At 41.1% G+C, this 26,017-nt stretch overlaps 1 protein-coding gene across 1 annotated transcript; it reads right to left on the bottom strand.

Moving 5' to 3' along the window:
* Window positions 1–77: 77 nt before the first annotated feature.
* Window positions 78–15,385, bottom strand: SLC3A1 (solute carrier family 3 member 1). The gene is made up of 10 exons (XM_051783755.1): window positions 14,785–15,385; window positions 13,464–13,643; window positions 12,489–12,643; window positions 11,324–11,449; window positions 8,000–8,119; window positions 6,877–7,001; window positions 5,616–5,814; window positions 4,693–4,839; window positions 2,467–2,583; window positions 78–878 (listed from the first exon to the last, which is right to left on the bottom strand). Exons 1-10 carry the CDS (start codon window positions 15,179–15,181, stop codon window positions 438–440), a joined length of 2,007 nt encoding a protein of 668 aa, XP_051639715.1. The 5' UTR covers window positions 15,182–15,385; the 3' UTR covers window positions 78–437.
* Window positions 15,386–26,017: the final 10,632 nt, after the last annotated feature.

Below are 26,017 nucleotides of genomic sequence, written 5' to 3' on the forward strand. Positions count from 1 at the left end.
CATATATATCAGTCCTGCTTGTGTTTACCTGCTTTAACAAATACAGGGCCACCCCTTTAGAATAAGTTTCACAAATCTACACATTTGTTAACATTTATTATGAACTGCCACAGGCTTTGGAGCTCTTAATAACCAGCAACTGTAAGAGGTAGCACCCAAAAAGCAACTGTTGTCTTTCCTCCCAAAAATACACACACTTTAACAGGACAGTTTTTTATAGGTTTACTTTTCTTCTCCAGAGATCCTAAAGGGGAGTTTATACCATACTTTTTCCTTTTCATCACCAATTCACATACAAGGCATTAGGTGTCTGTTTTAGTTTTCAGGTTATTTTGTACAAAGTTTGAAAAGCCAAAGAAAACTGAATGTTTTTAGCATTTCCTTGAAACCAATATCTTCTAAATTAACACGAAAGCTTAGTTATTCTACTCCTGTACTTAACAGTTCATGTAGAGTAAATTTAAGGCCATGGAATAACAAGCTTTTTCTGCCACAAAACACTTCCCTTGAAAAGCTTCCATAGTATGGACAGGCTTTGCTGTTTTATATTCAAGCACCAGGCCTTCTCCCATTTCAGTTTTAATTAGTTTGGTGGAGACAGCTTTACCAGCATTGCTAAAATTAGTACTTAGCCTTATAACAGCTTGAGAGGGAAGATTAGGAACTACAGCTGTCAGGTCTATTGTCGATTCCTGCCCGAAGTTGAGGACCATCATGAAGGTTCTGTCTAACCCATCCAGTTCCCTCACATACACAAACACGTTACTGTCATTCCAGATGTAGCACATCCAGCCCCGATTGATGGGCAGCTCGTTGTTGCGAAGCTGCGTCAGCTCTCTGTACAAATTCAGGGTTGAGTTGGACCAGGCGCTCTGGATCTGCAACAGTCAGTGTGAACAGGGTCAGTTCTTGGCACTGCATGTAGGGAATGCAGCTTCCCTCTCACGCCCCCTCAGTCTGCTGAGAACGCGCCTATTGGATTTTGACAATTATCTCTCTTCAAATTTGTCCACAAATTTCACTGGAAAACTGCTTTTTCTCACACACTTACCAGGCATTTGTGAAATGGCAGAGACACGGGTTATTAGACACAGTGATTCCCCAGCACTAATGCTATTGCTTTCTCCCACAGCCTCCTTTTAGCACTGCTGATTCAGGAGAAAGCTGCAGCCATTCAAAGCTTGACTCTGAACCTTTTTCTTTGAGTCTAATCTACTGAAGTCACAGGGTTTATTTCATGTTTTATATTTTTGATATCTTAGATTTTTTTTTTCTGGTCTTCAATTCTGGTCAGCACTGTAGGTCAGCAAAATCTCTTTGCTTCAGTGCTCTACATGTGTTAAAGATAGTCTGTGTTAAGTTCTTGTTACACAGAGAGTGCTTTCTGTGGCAATAGAAATGGGGGGGAAAAAAAGACCCGTTTTCAATTTAATATTGTCCTAGTTACAGGGGCCGGGACCAGTTTATCACTATGTGAGTATAACCAAAACTGTATTCTACACCCTCTGTGTCATTTCTGATGGACTGTTAATAAATGAATTGTTTGCAGCAGCTGCCCAGGGCACACCTGACACCTCAGGCTACAAGCTGGGTGTTAAAGAAACCCTGTGAGTGTTCTTTTGTTTTCACACCAATGGCTCAGCTGTGATAACTCCCCTCCAGAAAGGCATTAACATCTTCACACCCAGCCTGAGGGGTCATCTCTGCTAATGGGCCACCTTGGACTGGTGGCCCATGGACATAAACAGCTGCAACAACTAGACCATCAAAGATTGCAAAAATATCCCATGACTCACAGAGTTAAATCACCCATTGTGAAACTCCCCATCCTGGGGGACGTACTGGACGTTGCCACCTGAACTTGATCATATATAAACTTCAGGTGTGGGGACTTCTGGTACCACTCATTGGATCAAGAGAAGGACCAGGACTTCAACAAGACTGCAATCATCATCTGGACCAACAGCTTTTCCTTTCCTTCTACTTTGCATCCAGAGGGGCTGTGTAGTGCTCAGCACGGGGCCTGATGAACACTGTTCTGTTTTTGTCCCAGGGTGCTGGGTTATACATCTGTCTTTAGGGGTTAAAACCAGTTTTCTCTCTATCATTGTATTGTAATCTTCTTAGTAAATTGTAACTCTGACTTGTAAAAAGTTGGGTTCATTTCTCCCACTGGTTTACTTTTAAACCAGCACAAATATTAAAAGGATTAAAAGGATGTTAAAAAGCCAAGTTGCCACATCAACATCACAACTGCAGTTGCTCTGCTTAAATGAATATAGATGAAGTAGGCTCCTTGCTGGTGCAAGGAATTCCTTTTCTAATAAAACTTGTGAGGATTCAGCCCTTTTTTTCCCCTTGAGTCTGTTCTTACTGCCAATGCTCACTACTAAAAGGAAGCCAGAGGACAATAGATACGTTAAAATATTTTTAAACCATTAATTTGTCACACATGCAGATACCTACTTCCACATTTACACTTTCATAGTTGGAGTTAACAGGTAACCAGCTACTGTTGCCTTCAGTAAAACCAGCATTAACTTCTCCATCCCACTGCATGGGGGATTTCTCTGGAAAGGTCACCTAGAAAATAAAGTGCTGATTAGCATATTGAAAAGGTATTCTTTGAATAGCATGTTCTCACATCTCCCAAATTCTCACCATTTCAGTATTGCTTTCTTCGGTTTAAGTTAAAATTTAATAAGGAGAATGTAATCCTGCCCCAACTCTGAGGAGAAAATAAGAACCAAGACAGTTCCTGAAATGGAGGGGAGTGGATGGTCTCAGATACAGCATCACTGGTAAAATGTGGAATTCCCAAACAACTCTACTAGAGTTGTCATCCTTTGCAACAGATGGTTGGATAAAAGTTTACTAATGACAGCCAGGATATTCTAACAAATATCTAGATATGCATCGAGTGAATATATGAGGTAAAGAGTCCTAAGAAGGGATGCTGTTAAAATAACAGTAAACAACTAATAAATGCTGTTCAGTGTCTTGTTCTTTTGTAACCATCGCACCTTTCTCCTTAGAACTCTCCAAGATTACATTTGCAAGGGGTACAGTTTGGACAGGATTGTTTGTGTTAGAAAGATAAAAATATTATTTCCAAGTGCAAAACTATTGAAAACCAGCTTTTAGCTGATTAAAAACTGTCGATGTAAAAAGTCTGAAGTTCTCATTTTGAAGAATTCAGAAAAATTCTGAAAAAGCTTCCTCATTGTTATTGAAGAGCTGCCAAAAGATCTGACACTTAAATTTAATGATATAAGAGGGCATAAAATATTTTGCACATACTTTGAGTGTTTGTTTTCCATGAAAACTGTTTTTCATATAAAGGGCACTTTTCAATACAATCTGTCAGAATAGCAGCCTAACAAAAGAAATTGTCACTTTGCTTTGTGACATTACAAATAATGGGTTTCTCCTTTTTAGCATATTCTGAAAAGCAGGAGGAAAAAAAATCCTAAGTTTTCAACACTAGTAATGCTGCCTCTCATTTTTACCTCTTTCAGTGTCTCCTGAAGTGTTTTAAATGCTGGGCCTAAACACTATATCCTGAGCAAATACTCTCCATCTTTCAAAGACACCCAATAATCAGGGAACGTTCCTTTCCAAATGGAGTGAGGGGTGGGTTTGCATTGTTCCAAAGCCGTGAGCCACAGGGTAGCCACTAAAAGAGAGTGAACCCTGAGGAGCCAAAGGTGAGCCACTTTTCTGAAGAGAATCACTCTGTCAGCAGTTAGCAGCAGCAGCAAGAAAATGCAGGAGATCCTTTGACCTAGGTGTTTCTCAGAGGAAATGAGATTTCCTTTTAAATCAGAGAATCATTTCCTCACATCTGAATCAGACAAACCTGGAGGTGATCCTGTGCTTCAAATATCTCTTTCCCTTTGATACAAAGCTAGCCAACACCATTTGTAACATGTCAGAGGCTCTTATTCCCTAACAGAGGCTTTCCACAGTGAAACCAGCATCTGCCACAGGACCACATTCTCATGGTGCTCAAAAATGGTCATGAGAGGCAGAGGTGAGCTGTTCCTTTTAGGAACAGACTAAGCATGACAACCAAAAGTCACTTCTGCTTGCCACCAGGCACCCTCCCCTGTGTGCAGATGCCTTCTGGGCATGGGCACTGGAGATGGGTGTGGCTTAGGTGCCTTTCTGTAGTCAGAGTAAAAAGGTCTGCAGGAGATGGTGACTGTAGCTACAATCTCTCATGAACTCTGATTTCCTGCAGCAAGGAAACAATGGCCTTTGAACTAATGATTAGGGTACTTCCATGGGAGGAAGGAGATAGTGACTCAGCACCCCTTGCCTCACATGACTGTAACACGCCTCTCCTAACCATTAGCCCAGGCCCAGTGTTGGCACTTGCTGCCCTTCCTGCTGAAGGGAAGCAAAGCAACACCACTGCAAACCATGCAAGACTGATCTGGAGAAGGGCAGAAATCAGGAAACATAATTAAAATCTAGCAGTTCAGACCCACATCCAGACCTTGGTTCTGATCTCTGACCTGGCCATTTGTGCATGTGGTCCAATGGTTTTGCCATGAGGCACATGGAAAACTATCTAAGCGGTGAGAAAGCCTGGGTTTGGTTAACAAAACAAAAGTTCCTGGTTTTTGAAAGTTCTGTTATTTGGAACTAAACAACAACAGGATCGGAGTTCACATGCTCTTCACTTACATTTTCTGATACAATGTTCTCCATGCCTATTTCTTCACCATAGTAAGTTACAGGAGTTCCAGGCAGGGTTAAAATCAGCATATTCATAACATTGACATACTCCTTCCCAAGGCGAGATGAAATCCGAGCAGCGTTAGGGCTTCCAACCTGAAGAAAACATCACTCTGTTAAACAAACATTATAAAATGTCATGCATATGTGAAATTGATTAACTAATTTCACACGGCAGTAGATTATTTTTTTCTTCTATTTCTTTCCCCTCCAGGGCTGTGAAGTGCTTTATCCTTATCTTGGTGCCATTACAAACTTCTGTCCCAAATAATGTAGTACACAGAAGTCCTGCCAGCACCACAAGGCAGAAGTGATGGAAAGATAACAAGTAACAACTCTCCACAATTACAGTCCCTCGGATTTCTGCCATTTTCTCTGCTGTGTGAAAACTGCTCTGCTTGTTTTGAAAAGATCCCTTACACATTCCAAACGTGCTTCCTAACGAGCAGGTTTTAAGTTAACTGCCCTCAGCTGCCTGCTCTGTTCTGCTCTGGCCCTGGGAGGGTTCCAGAATCCATTGCAGTCAGTCAGTTTATGGTCAAAGATAATTATACTGATTCCATTCTCACTAGTCTTTTAACCCAGTGCCGCATCCTACACTGGAGACACTGAGGGAGAGGCATGATCATTAAATTCCCTTCTGTCCCTGTTGCATGGGGAGTGTAACTATTATTGATGGGCGGGAGAGCCGGCTGGCGCCAACAACTGCAACTGCAGCAGCTCGGAGCTTTCACGTGGACAGCAACCATAGCCCAGTCACGAGCTCAGGCTGCTGCTGATCCCACTGAAATCAATGTGTGTGTCTGTGGGGTGGGGCTTCTATCACCATAACAGGAACGAGCCCTTCCTGTAAGAGTTGGTCTAGAACTTACAGCCCAGTTTGGCCATTTTCCCACAGGCATGTTTTTCATCCACGAGTCAACAGCTTCAAAAATACTGTTGCCTGATAGATTTTTCATGTTCATTAGGTTGAAATTGAAGGGAAAATCTGTTTCTTGGATGAAAGTTGTTCCATAATACATCATTGTTGCTTCAATGTCTTCCTTTTCATCATCACCAGAACCCATAAATCTAAAAAGAAGTACACAAATAGCTTTTTTGGCTCATTCTTTGTTGCACAAAAGAGAAGGAAGCTAGGAATGGTTGAATATAGAACATTAAGCATTACATTCACTTCCCTCCTCCCCATCAAAAAGGATTAATACAGAGAAACAATGTTTTGTAAAGCAGACAAGAAGTCAAGGAGAAATATTTCTTGGAAATTGCAGATGAAAAATCTACAACAGTGGACACAAGGCTAAAGTATCTGCCTGAAGTCTTATCTTTCTGAATTCACATCCACATGGCCCATTCCAGCAATTTCCAGCTTTCCCTCACAAAACAGGACCTGGGGAGCCCCCAAGTAGACCATGAACTATCAATGTGCCCTCGAAGGTGGCTTATGGTAACCCAGGCTGCATTAGAAGGAGTGTTGCCAGAAGGTCAAGAGAGGTGATTCTCCCCCTCTGCTTTGCACTGGTGAGGCCACACTTGGAGCATGGTGTCCAGTTCTGGGCTCCCCAGTACAGACAGACATGGATGTACTGGAGAGAGTCCAGCAAGAAGCCACTGAGCCCATCAGGGACTGAAAGATCTCTCCTATGAGGAAAGACTCCTTGTAGTAAAAAGTAGAGTTTCCATTCTTGGAGGTGTTCAAAAGTCATCTGGACAAATTCCTGGGTAACCAGTTCTAGGTGCTCTAATAAGCAGGAGCTTTGGACCAGAGCACCTCCAGAGCTCCTTACCAAACTCAACCATTCTGTGACTTTAACAATCTCTGACTGTGTGTCTGACTTGAACTGCACTATTAAAACTACACAGTAGAGCAGGCACAGGGTTGATGAATTACAGAGTCTCTGTGATCAGAGTGATTGCCCATTCTGCTTAGTCCTGTACAGTCCATAGACTGAGCAGAGCTAACAGGGCCAATTCCTTTCCTCACACACTGGGGAAGAGATAATATAGCCTATGCCCCACTATTTGCATTTGAGGATTTGTGCATTTTTGTGGTGTATTATATTAAAAAACCCATTTTATTGCTATCAGAAGGTGATGAATATTGGAGAAAAATTCAGCAGGTGTAATAATGATTACCTGTATCGACCAGGTTCTCTGCTGAACTCATTCATGGTCTGACGGAAGCTACGGATGATATCATGCATACCAACCTGTGTGGTCGTGTAGTCATGGTAGAGCTGGGAATAGGCTGTGATAGTCTCCTTAAAGAAGGATAGAGTACTTCCCATTAGTCCATCAGTATTTTAGATTTCAGAACTCTCCAAGTTCTTCCCATCCCTTCCTGAGACAGTGCACCAGTCCACATAAATTTTAACTGGAATGAGTTTAGCATACTAACTCTGACAGCGCAGAGCTGAGCTGCACTTGAGAAACTCTAAAGATACAACAGCAGAAGGCTTGTTATTTTGGATCTCATCATCCAGGAGGGGAGCACTAGCCAACTGAGCCCATCTGCAGCAGCGAGCACAGCAGGTGCTGTGGCCACACACCAGGCTGGAAAGATGGACAGTGCCTTGATAAGGTACCACAACAACAACACTTGTGGAGCTGAGCAGTTTTATGTGATCCTCACCTCCACAGGGGAACAGCATTTTAATGCTGAAAGTATCTGGGAACGTCACCAAGTTCACTACCATAGCAAAAACAAATAGCATAAGTAAGAGTGTTCATGCTTTTGAGTGCATCTGGCCACTTCTCACTGTGACATACTGCCAATAGGAGGGTTTTCCTTTTAGTTTTTCTCCAATTCTTATTTACAATGTAGAAGAAATATATGCTAGTAACTGCTACAGAATCCCAAGCAGGCAAGATCTCTGACCTTACCTCCTGCAGCAGGCTCCCCAAAGACAACCAATCAACCACTAAAAATCACAAGATTTGTCTTTTTAGAATGTGAATTGAAAAGCAAATTATTTTAAAGAGAAAATTCAAAGCAACAGCGTCAGAACAGAAAAACAAAGTGTACATGGACAATTCTTCCACCCACAGAGCTCCTGCTTGCAGGTATCTCACTGACCTACAGCCCCAGCCCACCAGGCTTCTTTCTTGTGAGTGCTCCTTCTGCCCACCCACTTTCCAAGGGACATGGCTGACCCAGTTTTCCTACAGCCACAATTAAGACCCAAAAGAGTAAAAACACACACTCTTTTGTCTCTGTAGGAAACACAGGAAAAAAGCAAAGACAGAACATATACATTACTCCATTTTGAGACTTGTTCACTTGAGGTTCATCTCGGAGATGCGTTGCTTCTAAGAGAAATTTAACAGTGCTGAAACTAAATCCATCAATTCCTTTGTTGAGCCAAAATTTTATAATATCCTAGACAAAGGTAAAAATTGAGAAGTTCAAGTGAGTCCACCCCATTTGAAACAGTATTAGTCTTAAAAAGAAAGCTAAACCTTCTAGGAAATATTAATATGTAACAATTTATTTTTAAATTGGTACTTCAAATTTTTCAAGAAGTCAAAATGAATTTTGTTGATCTAAGGTCAAATAAGATCTAAATAAAGTAGGTCTTATTATTTCATCCAGTATAAAAAAGAAAACAACTGGTCTGTAACTTCTCCCATAATTCAGGAGACCTAAACCAGGGCATGACTCGCTAAAAGATGCTTCTAATCTCATCCATCAAAACAATTGGGCTCATGCTAAGCGCTGTTGTTGGTGAATACTCCTTCATGGCTGCACACAATTAGAACACATTGATTCAAATATGCAAGAATATGTTGTTCTGCACAGACCTCGTGCCACCAATTTTCTTTCACACAATAGAGCTCTTAAAACATTTGTTCTCTCTTATTTGACTGATGAGGATTTTTTTTCTATTTTATTTTCAGGGTTATTTATTTGCAGGAACACAAAAAATTATTATCCAACAATTACAAATGCTATTGATTTATAATTTCACTATCAAATCGAGAGGTTAGTCACTGTTAGTAAAATTATATCCTCCTTCAATAGCCATTATATTACTACAGTTTCAATTGCTCTAGTTTTAACAAAAGAAGTCTAAAGTTCAGTCCCTCGAGTGGTTTCTGCAAATGTTCTTTTAGATGCAATACTTGTCTTCATCTGAGGAAAAAAATCTTTTTTTATATATATTTTTTAAAGACAGCTATTGAATTGCCTTTTTTAAAATGTATGAAGTACACTTGCCTGAATAGGCTGGACTGGAACTAGTCCACACTCAAGCTTTACAGATTTTTGTTTGGCAAATAAAGACTCTGCCTCACTGAGCTGCACTTTCTGGAGGCACCATTCTGAAAGCAGCAGCTCCAGTATGGTGGCTGTCCAATACTGAATCTACCCAAAAACATCCACACTTATGCCTGTGCTCAGCACAAAAGCAGCACCAGGTATCAGCACTGCAAACATCAAGCACTGACATGGTTCTCACCACAATCAATCTACATCTTTTACATAAGAAAGCTACAACGTGCTGGCTGCTAAGTTTCCCTGTTCTTGCATGCCCTTGCATGGCTAAACCAAAGACAAGCTTCTCTACAAAAGACCATTTGCTTCCTGCTCAGTCCTCCTAACCTTCTGGAACAGGATTTTGAATTAAAATACAAGACAAAGACTCTTCTTCAATGTGACATTCATAAGCATTTACCAAAGGCTGGTGTTACCAGGCCAAACTTACTAGTTTTCATGTCATCTTTTTGCTACTGGAGCCTCAGTAATGTGTCGGGTACCATGAAAAAAAATAGTTAGCCAAGACAATTAAAAAGTGTGATGCTATGGAAAAAAGGTGCAAATGGCAAGACATGGCATTGAGGGAAGTATCAAGGCACAGAGAGGTTACTAGCAGAGTTCCTCAAAGACCCAGTCTCAAAAGCAGTCTTGTTTCATTATTTAGTTAAAAAGTATAACCAGTAGTGATTTGTTTCTTCAAGTGCATGCAGTACTCATGTGGTGAGGGGAGAGGCTTCACAGAGCTTGTGAGACCACCCCAGTAGGGCTGGGCAGCTGTGGAGACTACTGCCCAAGAAATGCACCAAAATTCAACAGTTCAAAGTAGCAAACATTCAAGGATTAAATCGAAACACTTGAAGTAGCTGTACTACCTGATGAGCTACAACTTTAAGGAAGGGGGGAAAAGAAACAGCAATTGTCAGACTCCCCATGTTCAGGCCCACTTCCCCATATTTTAATCAATTCTACATTGTCTTCTGGGAGACATGATGCAGACAGACAGACAGACATGAGATTCCATCTGAGCACCACCACCTTCCCATAGTAAAAGCACTCTCACTGTGAAAACACTCGCATCACTCTTTTTCCTCTGTAAAGTCATCAGACATGTTGACAGATGGAAACTCTCTCCCTTATCCACAAGCCCAGGCACTCCTTGTAATTCAACTCAGCATTGCCTCAGCTTTCTTGAAAATACAAACATTTCTCTGCTAGAACAAGGTGCCATTCCCACATTTGACTGGCTAATTAACAGTCCTTGTATCAAGAGAGATAAAAACTTCTCTCCACTTGAGCACATCAGCTCTGCACAGGCTTCAGTGCAGAAGCAGTTTTTCCTTCCATATCAATCCTTCCATTAATTGTTGCCCTGGATACAACATGAAGTGCCTTCGTCCTCGGCTTTTGATGTAGAGGGGCACACAGTTAACAGCCTCCAGACAGCAGTCATATTGCATTATTTGAGTACTAGCACCAACTTCAAAGCAAGTAAGAGAAATCCTGGGGCCTAGAGGGAGAAGCACCTACTCCAATGTACAGGATTCTGCCCAGACATCTCTTCAGGTCAATTTGTTAAAACTCTGGCCATCTGCATTTGAGAAAAACCTCAGGATGGAAGTGATGCAAGGACTAAGCAGTGGCTAAACAAAGAGATGGAGAGTCCCTCTCCAGGGAAGACTGGAAAATCCCTCCCCATTTAATCTACCTTGACAAGACCTGAAAACCAAATAAGCATAAACAAGCGTGGGAAAAACCCCTTTCAGCTGAAGGACAGGTATGATTCACAAGGAGCCAAGTATGAACAGTTTGCACATAAGTTTAGTCTGAAAAGTAGAGGGGTCCTGAAGCATCAAAGCAAAGATAGACTTTAGTGGGAAGGGACAGGGAAAGGGAACTCCTTTTGAAGTACAATAGCCTGTTCCAAAGAAAAACATCAAGATCTTGCCAGGCTCTTGTGAGAGCAAGGGAGTTAAGTCAGCAAAAAGACGCAGTAGCTGTCTTGTCTTAAAATCCAGAGGACTGCAACATCACTTGTACTACCACTCAAGGATGATTTGATTCAGATTTTTTTGCCGGTTCCTTGTTTGCTTTTAAATTAAAAAGACTGGAGTAAAATAGATACTGGAAGCATTACAGTACAAAGCCTAAATTTTGCTTATAAACTTAATGTTTTTCTAGACAGTTTTTTGTTTCAATTGTTTACATATGCTACAATCCTTGAATTACTTCCACCTAGGCTGCAAATTGGGCATCACAAATAATCAGAGGAATCAAGTGTACAAACAGCTGCTTTGCTGTTGGGTCAGCAGCAGTGGGTTATATACTTACCTGGATTTCTTGTTGGACATCAAGGTTGCGAAAATTCAAGTCTGGCTGTTCTTTCCCAAACTGATGAAAATAACATTGCTTTCTCACATCATCAAACTGCCAGCTGGAATTCCCAAAGACACTCACCTGTTCATGTAAGAGAAGGAGAGAATAAGAACTCCTCATTTACTTCTATGCATACTTTAAAATGTGCAGCATTACAAGCATATAATATAAAGCACAAAATGCCTAATCAATGGACTACCTTGTGAGTAGATTTTGGTATTTACGTTTTTAATTTCTTTTTCCTATTAGGTGCTCTCCCTTTAGTTGTGCTTTGCCACATGTGTTTCTTGTTCTATGTTATGGGGATTTTTTTTTATTAAGTAGACTTTCATTGGGAATTATTTGGAATAGAGGGGGAAAACATGTCTGGGAGCATTTATTTTGGAATTGCTTTCCCTAAAACTTAGTAAAAAAGGCTTTAGTTAACTTAGAGTTTTCTGCAATCTAGTATTATCCCTTTGAAGCGCCAACAACAGTCAGCATGTTAAAAATGTTAACTTTATCATCATCTCTGTAATAGAAGATCCCAAAAGCTAAGGTAGCTCTTAAGACTCTAAGTTTAGAGAGAAATTATATTAACTGGTACAAAGTATTAATTCTACCTTGAGTTTTTAGAATATACAAGTTCTTACACATGCACCTATCAGTTCAAATTTCAAATAAATCTGTTTGAAACAGACAACACACTTTCTGGCCTGATCACCTTCCAGAAAAAAAAAAAAAAAAGAAGCCAAGAACACATTGTTTTGTTTCCTTCCTCACCAACTACGATTTCAGAGGAGCTGACATGAAGTTTCTAGAGCAGAGTACCCAGACACAGAAGGGGGCACATGTGAACAACTCTTGCACAACTACTCTTTTCTGTGTTTGTTTAATGAATGAAGATTAACACTGAGGTAAAGAAACACAAATAATTTTAAAAATTCTGTTTAAATTAGGAACTTCCCCCCCATCTGGTTTACATGTTAATCTGCACTAGCTCATGTAGAAACATCAGTTTGTACCTCTCAGCTGTCACTTATAACCCAGCATACACTGGGACAAGCATGCTACAGCTGCTTTTGCTCTGTGGCAGCCTGCATCCAGCCTGGGATTTGCATGTGTCCCATCCCATATTTACCCAGTTGTTAGGAGGAATGACTGAACCAGCAGCCTCCATGCAGTCCTGCCAGATGTAGTAATCTGTGTACTTCCCAGTCCGGTTGCGACTCAGCTGAAACCATCGGTGTTTGTCACTTGTGTGGTTTGGTATTAAATCCATTATCACCTTCAGCCCTTAAAAATCAAAACAGTTAGACTCCTTAAAGTTTGCTAGTAGCTGGAAGACATCTTGCTGGTACTGTTCCCCCCAGCATGTTGCCTGGGAGGGAAGGAAGGGTGAAGAAAAAAAATCAGAACAGATTTCTGCTGTTATGAACCACTTCCACTAACTCTGACTTCAACATCTGTCTCACACCTCCCAGGTGGGAAAGGCACTTCACCAGTCTAGCAACAGGGAATACATATTCTTCATCACCCTTCCTAAAGGCTAGACATTTTACTGAAATCTCAAATGTTTTTGGACTGGCAAACCATTTTCCCTTCAGCTCAACAGCTGTAAGAAGAAACACCTGAGCAAACATTTTGTCTAAGGCATAAACGCAGCAAACCAAGGATGCAATTACAGGAAGGAAGTGCATGTTCCTGCATGTTCAGTTAGAAACAACTGCACCTCAGCCTTGATCCCCACACTAGATGCCCATAACATATGCACAAGGGAGCAGGGATGGTGTGCCAGCCCACCACCCACGCACACCCTCGGAGGGGACCTTGCCTTGCAGAGGACACTCAGCCACCCAATGCTGCTGCTGCAGCTCCCTGTGCCTTCAGTCCTGCTCCCAGCACCCCCCTGGCACCAAAGGGCAGGACACTGCAATCCCAGAGCTGATGCTGCTGTGGAGTTCACTTGTACCCTTTGCTGGCACCTCCATCTGCTTCTGCTCAATGCCACCAAGGGGGGAACTGCCAGGTGCACAAACTGAAATCTCAGGTTATAACCTTGCACTGTAAGGTACATCTTTTTAATAGAGTTACTTTGCTCAGAGGTGCAGCTTACCTCTGTCATGTATGGCTGCAATCAGATTGTCAAAATCACTCATTGATCCAAAAATGGGATCAACATCATAGAAGTCTTCAGCTCCATATCCAAGGTCTTTTAAAGGGGACTTAAAGAAAGAGGTGATCCAGATGGTTTTTATATTCAAATATGTAATATGGTCCAGTTTTTCTTGGATGCCTATTTAAAAACAAAAAGGCATAATCTGTTTAGAAAAGACAAAAGATTTGTGTTTAAGTTTGGCATGGGCTCTCAGAGATGGTACACAGGTCTCCTCAATACATAACTATCCCTTGTTTTTACTGATCTCAGGTAGCAGGACAGTCTTGACCTTTCTTCAGGGATAGCATGATATCACAGAATAGAAACCATTCAAAGCCCATTTTACATGGAAAATAAAGCAGGAATCAAAAAGGTTAGATCAAAACAAATTTACATTCTATATTATAAAGTATTTACTATTTCATTTAATAAATTTAACACCCGCTTCTGAAAACAAGCTCCTATATTTTGTTAAAAAGCAGTAACAGTATTGCTTTTCCATTTCAAAGAACATCAGTTAATCCTCAGACCACCCAAAGGGAAGCACAATGTTAAGATCCCAGTTTTTTCCTGACTTAGGAAAAGTCTCTTATGGGGTTTTTCTGTTGTGTTTTGTAAGGACACCTCACTGCAACCTCCCCTAGTATTTTTAAACCCAAATATTTTCATCTTCCTAACATGTACTACTGGCGTGCAGCCACAGAAACAGTTTTTGCTCTTCACTTGCCAGTAGAGCATAGTGTGGCTAGTGCTTCTGGTTTAGAAATGTATTGTCCATTTTGGTGTTAAGCCTCTTTCTACAAGGCAGTCTCAGCTAAGCTACCAGTAAGTGGCATTGTCCATGCTTTTTTAAGAGCTAAGAAACAGCTAGACCACGAGCAAAACAAGAAGTAACACATCTTTCTCTCCTCTTTGTCAGTTTTAGTCTTCTGTAGGAAAAGCAGCCAAACAACAAAGTGCTCAGCACCACCCATCCTCCTGACTGACCTCAGTTTTGTGGAGGTATTTTACTCTGATGGCAGCTGTGTTGCTGCTTGCTCTCAGCCCCATCTCTCCATTATAACATCCATTCTAACTCCAGGCTTAGGGTTAACAACTTGAGCAAGCAACCCCTGGATTTATTCATGACAATGTGAGTTACCATTAATGTTGTCAGACTACTTTTCTTTCCCCTCTCCATTAGGGTGGCTATGTCTGTTGGACTGTATTTTTCTATTGGTTATGCTCCTCATACACACACACACAGCTTTGTACATACCAAGAATGAAAACTGACCCACCTTTCAGATCCCCATTCCCATCCATGTTGCTGTCCTTGAAGGAACGAGGATAGATCTGATAAATAGGACCAGCTTGCCACCAGTCAAGGCACTTTGGAGAGAGAGCAATAATTGCAATCGTAGCACACACAAGTGCAGCAGCACCAGCAATTATGAGCCAGAAGAGAATCTCCCTGGTGATTCTGTACCGGGCTTGGCTGGAGAACTTCAGCAAGACCTCCTTTGGCATCCCAGCATAAGGCTTCAGCACTGTGTCTTCCTCAGCCACTGGGTTCACATCAACAGCGCATGGTTTTGGCATTTCTTCTTGGCTACTAGTATCTGTTTCCTTGTCATCAAAAGCCTCATTTTGAACAAATCCATTGTTCTCCACGCCTCCCTTCTCACTCAGCTCCATAGGTAAGCTCTTAGCTTCCTCCTCAACTATTTTATTTCACGGGTCGTGTCCTGGAGACTTGGCCAGAGCAAGAAACCGTTGTCTAACACACCTTTGTTTAGTGAAATGAGAAGCAGTGCAATTAGCATCTGGTTGATAATCAATCCTGACCAACTGGTCAAAGTTCAAAAAGGGACAAAAAGGGCAAAGTGCTCCCAATTTTTCACAGAATCAGCACCTTCAGCAAGATAACAGAATGCTATTGTTCACACCAGCTGAGCACAGTTATGTTTACTGTTGCTCTCTCCAGTACAGCAAACTTCTTTTCCCTTTGACAGCGCGGGGGGGGGGGAGGGGGGGGGGGAGGGGGGGGGGGGAGGGAAGAAAGTTGGATTTTACCAGTAAAAGATCTAGTAAATATGCAGCTTTCCGGACAGGCCACAGTCTCCCCCACCTAAAGCAGTCTGAATGGGTAATTCAAACACAGACAGCAAGAGAATGAGGTGTTGACAACTACTGGCCCAAAAGTAACAATACAAACTAAGAAGAAAAGATACAAGGGCTGGTTGTGCTTCTTTTTCTCAGCTTAGAAAAAGAAAATAACCCAACCCAGCCCACCCAACAACTCTTAAGCACTAACAACTGCTAAGGCACATACCGATCCTGGGATTCGCAGCATGAGACATGAGAGGGATTGCTAAACCCAGAGCTAGCCCCGGGTCAAGACAGGACAGCTCTGCACGGGCACAAGCAAAACCTAAAAGAAAACTGCACAGCCCTCTATTGAAATGCATCCCCCCCCCCCGAATTAAAAAAAAAAAAAAAAAGAAAGAAAAAGTTAAAAGGAACCTTCCCCTTCTCCCTCCTTCTCCCCTTTTTACTACCCTAGGCAGGAAAAAGCATTGCCCAAAGTCTACACAACATGCACATGTGTACATATCTGTATGCCCCAAGCCCCAGCTGCCCTGAAGCCAGCGAGCCCGCTTTTGTCAGGACATTGCGTCCAGCCAGTGCCCCCTGCCCGGCATACCGAAGGACACACAAAGCAATAGGTATTTGCCAAGGATCTGCCTTATCACCTGTAAAAGTAAACACCTGCCCACAACCAAAGGGTCAGGGTCCCAGGGAAACTCTCATGGGCAACTGCAGTGGAGAAAAGGTTGGGTTTTGATTAAAGCAGTGTTTATTTGGTTTGCCTCAGACCATGAAAGTAGTTTATAAACTAAGGACCATAAAAATTCCAGCACCCAATATCTGAATGACTCCAATGTGTTATCTCTTCAGTAGCTGAGCTAAGAAGAGGTGTTTTATGCTGACAGATTTAATCCTTTTCTTTCCCTTCCTCACAGCAGTGCCTGGCAGCAACCTCAGCCTGTGCAGCGTCAGGCAGGTGCCAAAGCACCTGAGATAACGGCAGTAGCTTCAGTGCCTGTAATTCTGTATTGCCAGGAAATTCAGAACTGGGAAATTATTTGAAACAGTCTCACTTCCATCTAATGACTCTACAGACTCAGTTTCATCACACGAGTAAGTTGTTAAAGTTTCCAGGCAGACACGGTACACTCGGGGCATAAACTTGTATTCAGTACAATGCCAACCACTCCACACCCCATTTCAATTGTTTCATTCCAATGACTTAACTTCCAATTAAAATAGGAAATGTGTAAATGCAGAATTTTTTTTAGCTTGCATCACATACACCTCAAGACATAGTACTCCCCATCTTGCTTTCCCCCCCCCTCAAACTCAGAAGTTTAAACATGCCCATAGCTTCCTGCACTACCTAAAAACTCCTTCGAGCACCTAAGCATGTCAGAGGCAAGAGCAAAGGGTGACCAAAATGCAGCTGCCTGCCACAGATGGATTGGTCAGCCAAGCCAATGAGACTCAGGATGGTCAGGTGCAGAGAGGGCTTGGTGCCAGGGCCAGGAATGGCTGAGAACACATTCACAGCACCCCATCATGCTCAGTTTTGACTGCACCAAACAAAACCTGCCACAAGCCATGGTGAGCATCTCTTCTGAGGAATACAGGCCAAATGAGGACCCTGACATTTTACCATTTTGCAGCATGGGCATACAATGACAGAAGGTGGGTGTCAGAGCATTTACATACTTTAGACACAGTTCAGCACTTCTGGAAGTCCCAGAAAGCATCTCTGGTACATCAGTGGGACACAGACATGTAACTCAGTATGACGAATAGCTGCTCAATAGGCAATGCTACATGACTGTGACCAAAGCTACAGTTTTGTGTCTAATTCACCAGCATTTAGTGCTAATTTAAACAACTCTTGACCACTTGGTCTGGCCTTGCATTGCCTCTTGCCTCATGCCAGGTGAAGTATTTCGGCAGATGCAAAGTGAGCCAGACTGGAAAACAGATTTGGCTAAAAAAAAAATTTTATTCTTCAGAAAGTTCTACCCCCAGAAGACCACACCAATGCTTCAGCCAGACATGCACACAGAAGAGGAGGAGGGCAGCAGGCAGGGAGAGGGGCCAGGACACAAAGCCCAACGGCTCAACTGAACAACACTCCAGTCAAATCACAGCCTTCAGGTCCCAACATTTCCTTTAGTACATTCTCATCTGTCCCTCAGAGAAAGTCAAGTAATCACACAGTCCTATCATTTCACTTCTGGGAGTAGAAGGCAGTTAAGTTTCACACCCACCAACACTGCTGGAATCAGAGATAGGGAGAGGGTTTAAATTCCATGAACAGCTTATCCCAAGTCATGCATGAAATCTACAGAGGATCAGGAACCTAACCCCAGTTCACCAAAGTACTACATCACCATTACACAAAACACTATTGAAAGTCTGGTTGCAAGTGAGTATTCCAACTCCCCCCTCACCTCTTTTCTTTAAGCCACTAAACTCTGTGATGATAATTGCCTGCACAGACCCTGTTCGCTTGATCTAAAGATAGAGGGAGATTACCCTTCCCCTGCATGTGTTTTACAACTGATAGAGGCCAATTTAGTATATCAGTAGTCAGAAGCTGCCACTGCTCTCCGTATGCACAGTTTGGAAACCATTACTTTCCCCTTATTTGAACATCTTGCAGGAGCATAAGGGCCAATGCCTGCTCTGAGAATCCCGCTGTGCGAAAGCCATGCCTTCAAAAGAGCCCCTCTTGTCCTAATGTAATCCTCAAGTAATATTAAAGGCTTATTTATACCTTAAGTAGGAGAGATCGTGTCTTAATTGTCAAGCGCCTGGCTGAAAAGAGGAGGATTATACCGCTGTGGTAGATAAACGCAGCAAGCAGGAGGCGGAGGCCATGGATAAGATACACTGACACAATCACTGCAAGGTTAAAACAGAACATAAACCATCCTGGAAACGACCAAGTGGCAGTCTTGGTGAACATGAGAGTTTTTAAGAGTTGGACTGACCGGGCTTACAGTCAGACTTCAGTCGTATTTCAGATCAACTCCACGTTGCTACATAAGAAGAGCAGAAGCACAAGCAGGTACCAGCGGAGCACAGGTACACCTAGGATAGAAATCTGGACCTTGAATACTAAAAATTCTTCTAGAAAACCTGCAGTAAATATATAGCCAAGGAGCTTAAAATAGGAGAACAAACCCAATAATCTGGTATTGTCCTCTATATGTTTCTCCTCATAGACTAAAAATAAAACCACACAGGTATTTTGTTGTTATTACAGACCTTTCTTTTTCTTCTTCTAAACCTGAGGAGTTGCTTGCCTTAAAATTATTTGATAAAGGAAAACTGTAAACTTCATCTTAAGAGAGGTAGATCACCAACAATTCCCACTGAGCCTTAACTTTTTCCTTTTAAAATATATTTTATGTATGCAGGCATTATGTTTCTGGCTTGCTCTCAAGCAATTCTCAAATGGTTCCCCTCCTGAGCGATTTTATAGTTTAGCAGGAGCAACTAGCCAATGCAACTGCGTTAGCAGAATCCACTGAAAAGCATTAAGGAGTAAAGAAAACACTTCATATTCTCTGCCAGTTACTCTGTTTACCTCAGGGTTAGGTAGGGAAACAAAACCAATCGGTATGTGGGCAGTAATAGCTGCTATCTCCACACAGATTGCCATGGTTATTTCTATAAGATGGAGGGGTTAATTTCCACAAGTATTTCTTATATATAATTATTTAGATGCACTGACTGACTTAGCATCTACTGTTTGATGTTCTACAAATGCCAAGTAGCTTGCCAGTTACTCAATACCACACATATTATGCCAAAGACCATGCAGAGGGGTGATTATGCACCCTAATGTGCTAAGTGTAGGAAGACGTTTATTGTTAAAAAGTTCTCTCGCTTAATGCTTTTTCATTAAAAGGTCTGTTGCCACTGGAACTGGTCTGACATAATGCACTTTAGTGCTAAATATAACCTCATTATTTCCAGAATCAGGGCCAGCTTTACACCTATGGAAAAAGGCAGACAGGACGCTTGTCGGTTTTTCCTCAGCGGCCCCCACAAGACTAGAGGATAATCTGACCTTTAAAGTTGCCTTTCACTCAGCACTAAGAAAGTCCTCTCTTGACCCAGAGGGCAGCTGTCAAGAGAGAAATGGTCTCCAGGAACAAGTTTCTGACACAGTATCTTTTACCCTGGGAATCCATGAGCATGTCTGAAGTTTCTGCCACCAGCCTGAAGTCCTGGGGTGGCAAAATGCAATTGCATAGGACACTGTTACATGGTTTGATGGGGGGGTTGTTACTTTTTTTAGTGATCTTAGTCCACTAGTGGACTATGCGATTAAAGGTTAATGTCATTATAAATGCTGTAATTAGCTACTGCTTGGCCCCTGCCCCCCACGGCTGATCACCATGGCTGGCTTCTCCCACTATTTTTAATGAAAACAATTTTCATTAATTAATTAATTCCTGCTGTTATCGTAGCTGCAAGAACAACAGCACGCAGTGTTGACTCCTTCCAGATGCCCTCCCCTGCAGAGGGTCAAACACTGTCACACACCCGTAGGAAATCTTACCTAAACTCCAGGTTTGTTACTTTTCCAGAAGGAAGCTCACTCGCATAACTGCAGCCTTCTCAGCTTACCCTCTTCCCTTTACAGCACTCATCCATTACATTTCTGTCCTAGGAGATGACAACTTCAAAGGATTTTCTTTTCCAGCCTACTCCTTGAAACTTTTCCCAGCAAGAGACACAGACCTCGATTTTACCCTTGTGCGAACTGGGAATGTTCAGCATAGTACTGAACCCTGTCAGACTGTTGCTGAACTTTTGATGGCTATAAACTCAAGAGTGACTTTGTGTTACTGAAACATCCCTGAAATGGGAAATTCTCAATACAGACAGCAGAGCCAGGCAGCCCAACAGGAAGCCAAGCTGAAGCTCAAGAACATAAAATGGCATCACACTGCATCACCGCCTCATCCATCCTTTGGGTTATCAAAAGGCAGCACCCCACAAACTACATCTATCCTTGATGGGGCTTATTTCTGACAAAAATTTACATTCACTCAGTAGTAATCAAGGAGCAAGTTTTGGTCTGTTGAGCACAAAGCATTTCATCACATGGAAGGATGAAAGGACTTATAGGAAAGGGCAGTCAGGCAGGGAATACTGTGTTCTGCACAGCTGTCACTGCATGAGCACTGCTATTGCCATACTATACAAGCTGTGCTGCTTTTCACAGTGCCTGCTTCCCCACCTGCAGGAATTACACACATAGTATCACAGCTATATATGGTGCTCCATATGAATTTACTCCTTTCCATGTCTCTCTAGGTGCATCCAGATAGGCTTTCCTGCAAATAATTTGCTTTTTCACATATATCAAACTGGTGACAAGCATCTCATGATCAAGCCTACTCAGGTTGTGCTCCTGTGAAATAATTTCCTGCCAAAAGAGCTCAGTTCATATAAAAATCTCTAGTCTTTGCACAGAAAGCTTCACTTGCTAGCATTGAATTGCATCCCAAGGTGTTTGCAATGGCTGCTTGGGACCAACAGTTCATGGATTCCACATCAGACCATAACAGTCCAGTAACAGTAATGCAAGTGAGTGTGCAAAAATATCAGTGTGAACACTGGGAGTAAAAACAAAGAACTGGAAGTATATATTTTATTAAAAAGCCCCCAAACCAACAAAAACCCAGTTCTCCAACTCGAGTGGACGGATGTAGCTGTGAAACAACAGCTGGCACATGCAAGGTGATGCATTCAAGGAAGAGGTGCTGTGGTCAGCACAGACTAGACCAGTGCATCAGGTAAACACTCCACAGCTATAAGAAATAATTTCCAAAGATACACATACCATTCACTGCAGACATAAGTAGCAGAACTTAAATTTCACATTCACATGAACATAAAAAGACTGAAATTGAAGACAATCCAAAAGCTTTTATCTAATTCACTTCAAAGCATAAGGGCTACTAGGATCATATGAGAAGTTACATCTACAAGATATAACTTTTTGTTGGTTTTTTTTTTTAAGTTCAGAGAAACAGCGCTTGAAATATAGAAACCACACGTAAAAAATTGCTGCAATCAGTCACACACTTGGATCTCTCTGTTTTCCTCTTTAAAAAATTGAGTGGGAAGTGAAATGCAATAAGTAATCTCTGAAACAGTAGCATGGAACTTGCTACATGTTTTTAAAGTAAGGACAAGTAGGACTGAAGGGATGAATGTAAAATATATTTCACCATTTGAAAATTTCACAGCCAGCATAACACAAAAAACACTACCTAAAAGCAGAGACTAAGAAGTTCTTGTAAAGCACCACACTTCCAAACACGTCACACATTGTTTGTGTTAGCAGAGTATTTCCTACAACAACATCCTTCCAAATTAATGCAGATTTATTGGAGCCACAAAAAGTATTTTGGTTTGATTTCATACATTCTTTGCTCCCAAAGGTGAAATATTATTATTTTAAATATACTAGAAAAACACATCTGCTTTACATATCCAGGCCAAAATCCTTAATGCACAATTAAACTTAGATATGTTTATAAAGATGGATAAAAGATTTTAAAAAAATAAATCTCAGAGTGCATTACCCAGTTTCTCCTAAGAACAACAAATTAAGTACTGTAAATTATTTGTCCAAGATTAAGCAGACATCCACCATTTTGCATGTGGGTAATCTGCCAAACAAACCAAAGAATGAATTTGACAGGGATGGCATTAAGAAGTTTCCTTGTAAAAATAATGGGAAATATATTTTCATTAATGCAACCAGACTTTAACAGGTATCTTACTTCACAGTTAAAAATGCATTTACTTCAGTGTTTCCAACTAACTTCTGAATGTAGAGTATTTGGTAAACTATGTTTAATGTTCACCTCCCAAAGAAGTAGGTAAATACATCAATGTAGAGAGGTGCATTTTCACCACAGCTCTTTTAGCACATTTTTTAAAAAGAAAATTCAGATTTTTCAAGGAAAAAAGTAATACTCTTGCAAACAATATAACATACACAAACGTTTTCGGGTACCCTTTCTAAGTTCTGGATACTTAACTCCTGAAAGTAGTGTTTTATCTCACAAGACAGAATTTTCATTCATAAGACAGAAATTTCATTACGAATTTCTGTCCAATTTCTTTCACTTAAGCTTTGCAGCTATTTCAAAGTGATAAAAGCAGTACTTCTGTGTTTACAGATCTGACAAACTTTCAAGATTTTCATCAGAGGACTCATGAATTTCATTCTTTCCAGCTTTTAAAGGTCAATGGCAGTGTCCTTACCACAAAACGCTATTATACCATAGACTCAACTTTCCCACAACTCACCTTAAATTCTAAAAAGTCCGAGAAAGCAGAAAACCAGGGTAAAAGTAATTTCTTAAACAGACTTGACACAACAGGAAAAATTATGTCGAACAAGACTGTTTCAATTAATTGCCATAAGTCTTCAGAATGTATCTTCCTACTACACAGTGTTTTTCTTCCTTTACTAGGAAGGATAACTGCTTTCAGACAAAGATTACCAAGCTGATGGCGAATGTCCATTTTTTTCTCTCCTATCAGCCCATCCCCTGAACCCTTATCAGTCTTTGTTAAGTTTTAAAAGCCGGTGCTGATGCAATCATTAGTTGACGTTAATTTACAGTCACTAATCGCAGTATCAGCACAACAAAGAGTTTTTCTGTTGGAAATTCCCTCAAGCTGCACATAAATAAATAAGGACAGCCAAGGGCAGAAGCAGGAAGTTACTCATCAATGGAGAAGGAAGATCTCAATACTTCCCGGCAGCCTTTAAATCCAGGCATCACAGCAAAGGTGAGCTTTACAATTTCTGAAGAAATTAAAATAAGGTCTTCGGAAGAACAGGACCTTTCAGATGTACAAAGAGCCAAGCACAGCGGCACTGATTAAGTGTGTAACAGAGTGAATGATGGAACAACAGGTGACCACAAGCAGTGAGCTGAACACAAACAGGAGGCCCAGTCTTGCTAACATGCAAAGGCTGCTCATCGTTTGATCACCAGAGAAAGAGAAAGAGCCAGGTAAGAATATGAGAGGTATGAGCCACGCATAGCTAAGTCAGGTCTGTACAGTAACAGTCCAAATAAACACGAGCAGGACAAGTTCAGATTGGCACACAGAGAAACAGGTTACAAAGACACGAGAACACAGGTGGAGCTTCAACTGCATGAGCTGCATACTTACCTGGATTATTCTGTGTAAATTCAGTGACTTTGGGTACTTTCCTGTGGTTTTGTCAAATTGCCGTCATCTCTGGGAGCATCCTATGCAGTTGCTTACCTGCACGGGTGCAGCTACCTTCCTCTGACTTCATTTTCATTTTAGAGCTAAAAAAGAACTATAAAGAATCAAAAGCAACATGCCTTCAGGAGACAATCCTTAAATCTAAAATTTGTTTTTTAGCCCAACAAAACCCAAATTAGTCAATAGATTAAAATCTGCTTAGCACTGTGGGTTGTTTTTTCTTTTTGCCAGTATAGACCTGATACCTAATCTTCGGTAGCACTGCTTTTTGCTTCATTTTCCAGAGGTAAAAATTGCCCACTACAGTTCAGTTCAATGCTGTAACTAATCTCAAGTTCCTATTGACTCTGATTTTCACTATGAACCTATAAATGCTAAAGAAAAATGACTGGCTTTCTGGGGCTAACTTTACTTTTCAAGATTTAAGCCAGTGATTATGGCTGACAGTGTGCAAAAGCTCAGAGGCTAACTGAACTCCACTTTACACATATTAAGAACCTACCTAGCCACTAATAGCTCACCTGTGATGCGTTAAAAGAACTGACAACAATTTCAAGTGTACAGTTTGTTTGGTTTTGTGATTTTGTTCTTGCTTTTGTATTTTGGTTTGTGGGGTTTTTTTTGTTTTTTTGTTTTTTTTTTTACTCCCCCCACATCAGCATCAGAGTCACATAAGGCCCATGAAAAGTATCTATATTTTGGCCAAGTCTTGCAAAGGTTTGTATGCAGGCTCAAATGACCACATGAAGATCCAGCCTAGTAAGAGGAGACCTTCAGAGTAGTTAACTACCTCTCATAGGAGATTCCTGAGACGGTCAGTGACCCCGCTTACATTTGCATCTGTTTTGTTATTCCCTATTCCATTTAACATGTTAATGAGGGCAATTAAAACAGATCTTTATTTTACTCAAGATTATCAGAGAGCAGTTTTAAGAACTGACATGGATTACTTTGTCTCTGTTACAGCAGAAGTCATAAAAATGAAGTCAAGCTGAATTTTACACATCAGAAAGACCCGAGGTGGAAAAGGTACTAACCACTCTCAGCTTTCTACAGAAGTATCTTTACATTAGTTATCAGGTGGCAACATAATTAACACAACATAATTTTAAACAAATGTTAAAATTGACAAGTTATGGCAAATACACGAACAAATTTTATCAAACATTTAGACTTCTCATACTAAGAATAGAAAGTCAAAAAGGACAGTTTTCTTTTTTCCAGGTTGCTGAAATCTGCACACTGTTTTGATTAAACTACAAACATGGTTAGAAATCGTAACCAAGTGGATGCATGAATGGCAAGTAGTGTTATTTTAGAGGAAAAGAAGCTGTCTGGATTTACATTTTGATGTAGCTGTGCAAGCTACGGTCCTTCACTTTGAAAAACTTGTACTTCTATACACTTCTATACAATGAAAGCATAAACCCTTTTACAGGGAGACTACCCACATAATGCAAAAAATCTAAACAAATGAAAGTTCATAGGATTGGAGGCTATGGAGCACAAGAACTCTCTTCAGTGGAATAAGGCATTAAACTTTCAGCTCATGAGGAAAGCATGCAGGGATTATGCTGTACAAGCAGATCCAACAAAAAAGCTTCAAGAAATTACAGATTTATAGACTCAAAAATCTACAGGTAGTTCAAAAAGACATCAAATCTACAGTAACACTGTTCAAGCACGTTGTTGCAAGTATCAACATCATAGATGATTTCATTCTCCTTTTCCACTCAGCTCAATTACTTCAGTAATAAGTGGGAAAAAAAAAAATCAGTAAAAGTTCTAAAACGAGAGCATTAACGTCAGAAAAATTTCTATCCAAAACACTGCACGATAGTGTAACTTTATAGATCTAACCCTAGATTTTTAAGAAACTTCAAGAAATGAATCAACTAAAAAGTCATGTGTAATCTGAATTTTTAGACTTTAAATGAATGCTCTCCTGTAGCCAGACCAAGACTCATTCCAGTTGAACTTGGGACAGACTTGCCCTAGGAACACCAAATGTTGTTTGCACTCTTCTGTCTCCCACAGAGAAGCCTACTTTGAGACTTCTACAAGGGATCACGTTTGCTACAGAACTAACACAAATCCGTCAACTAAGAGACACCCCATAAATCCTACTGGGTTATCTTTTTGTACAGAACACTTGCATCTTCTTAACAA

This window comes from Manacus candei, unplaced genomic scaffold (assembly GCF_025592945.1).
Source record: "Manacus candei isolate 608988 ecotype Guabito, Panama unplaced genomic scaffold, ASM2559294v1 h1tg000017l, whole genome shotgun sequence".
NCBI classification, from domain to species: domain Eukaryota; kingdom Metazoa; phylum Chordata; class Aves; order Passeriformes; family Pipridae; genus Manacus; species Manacus candei.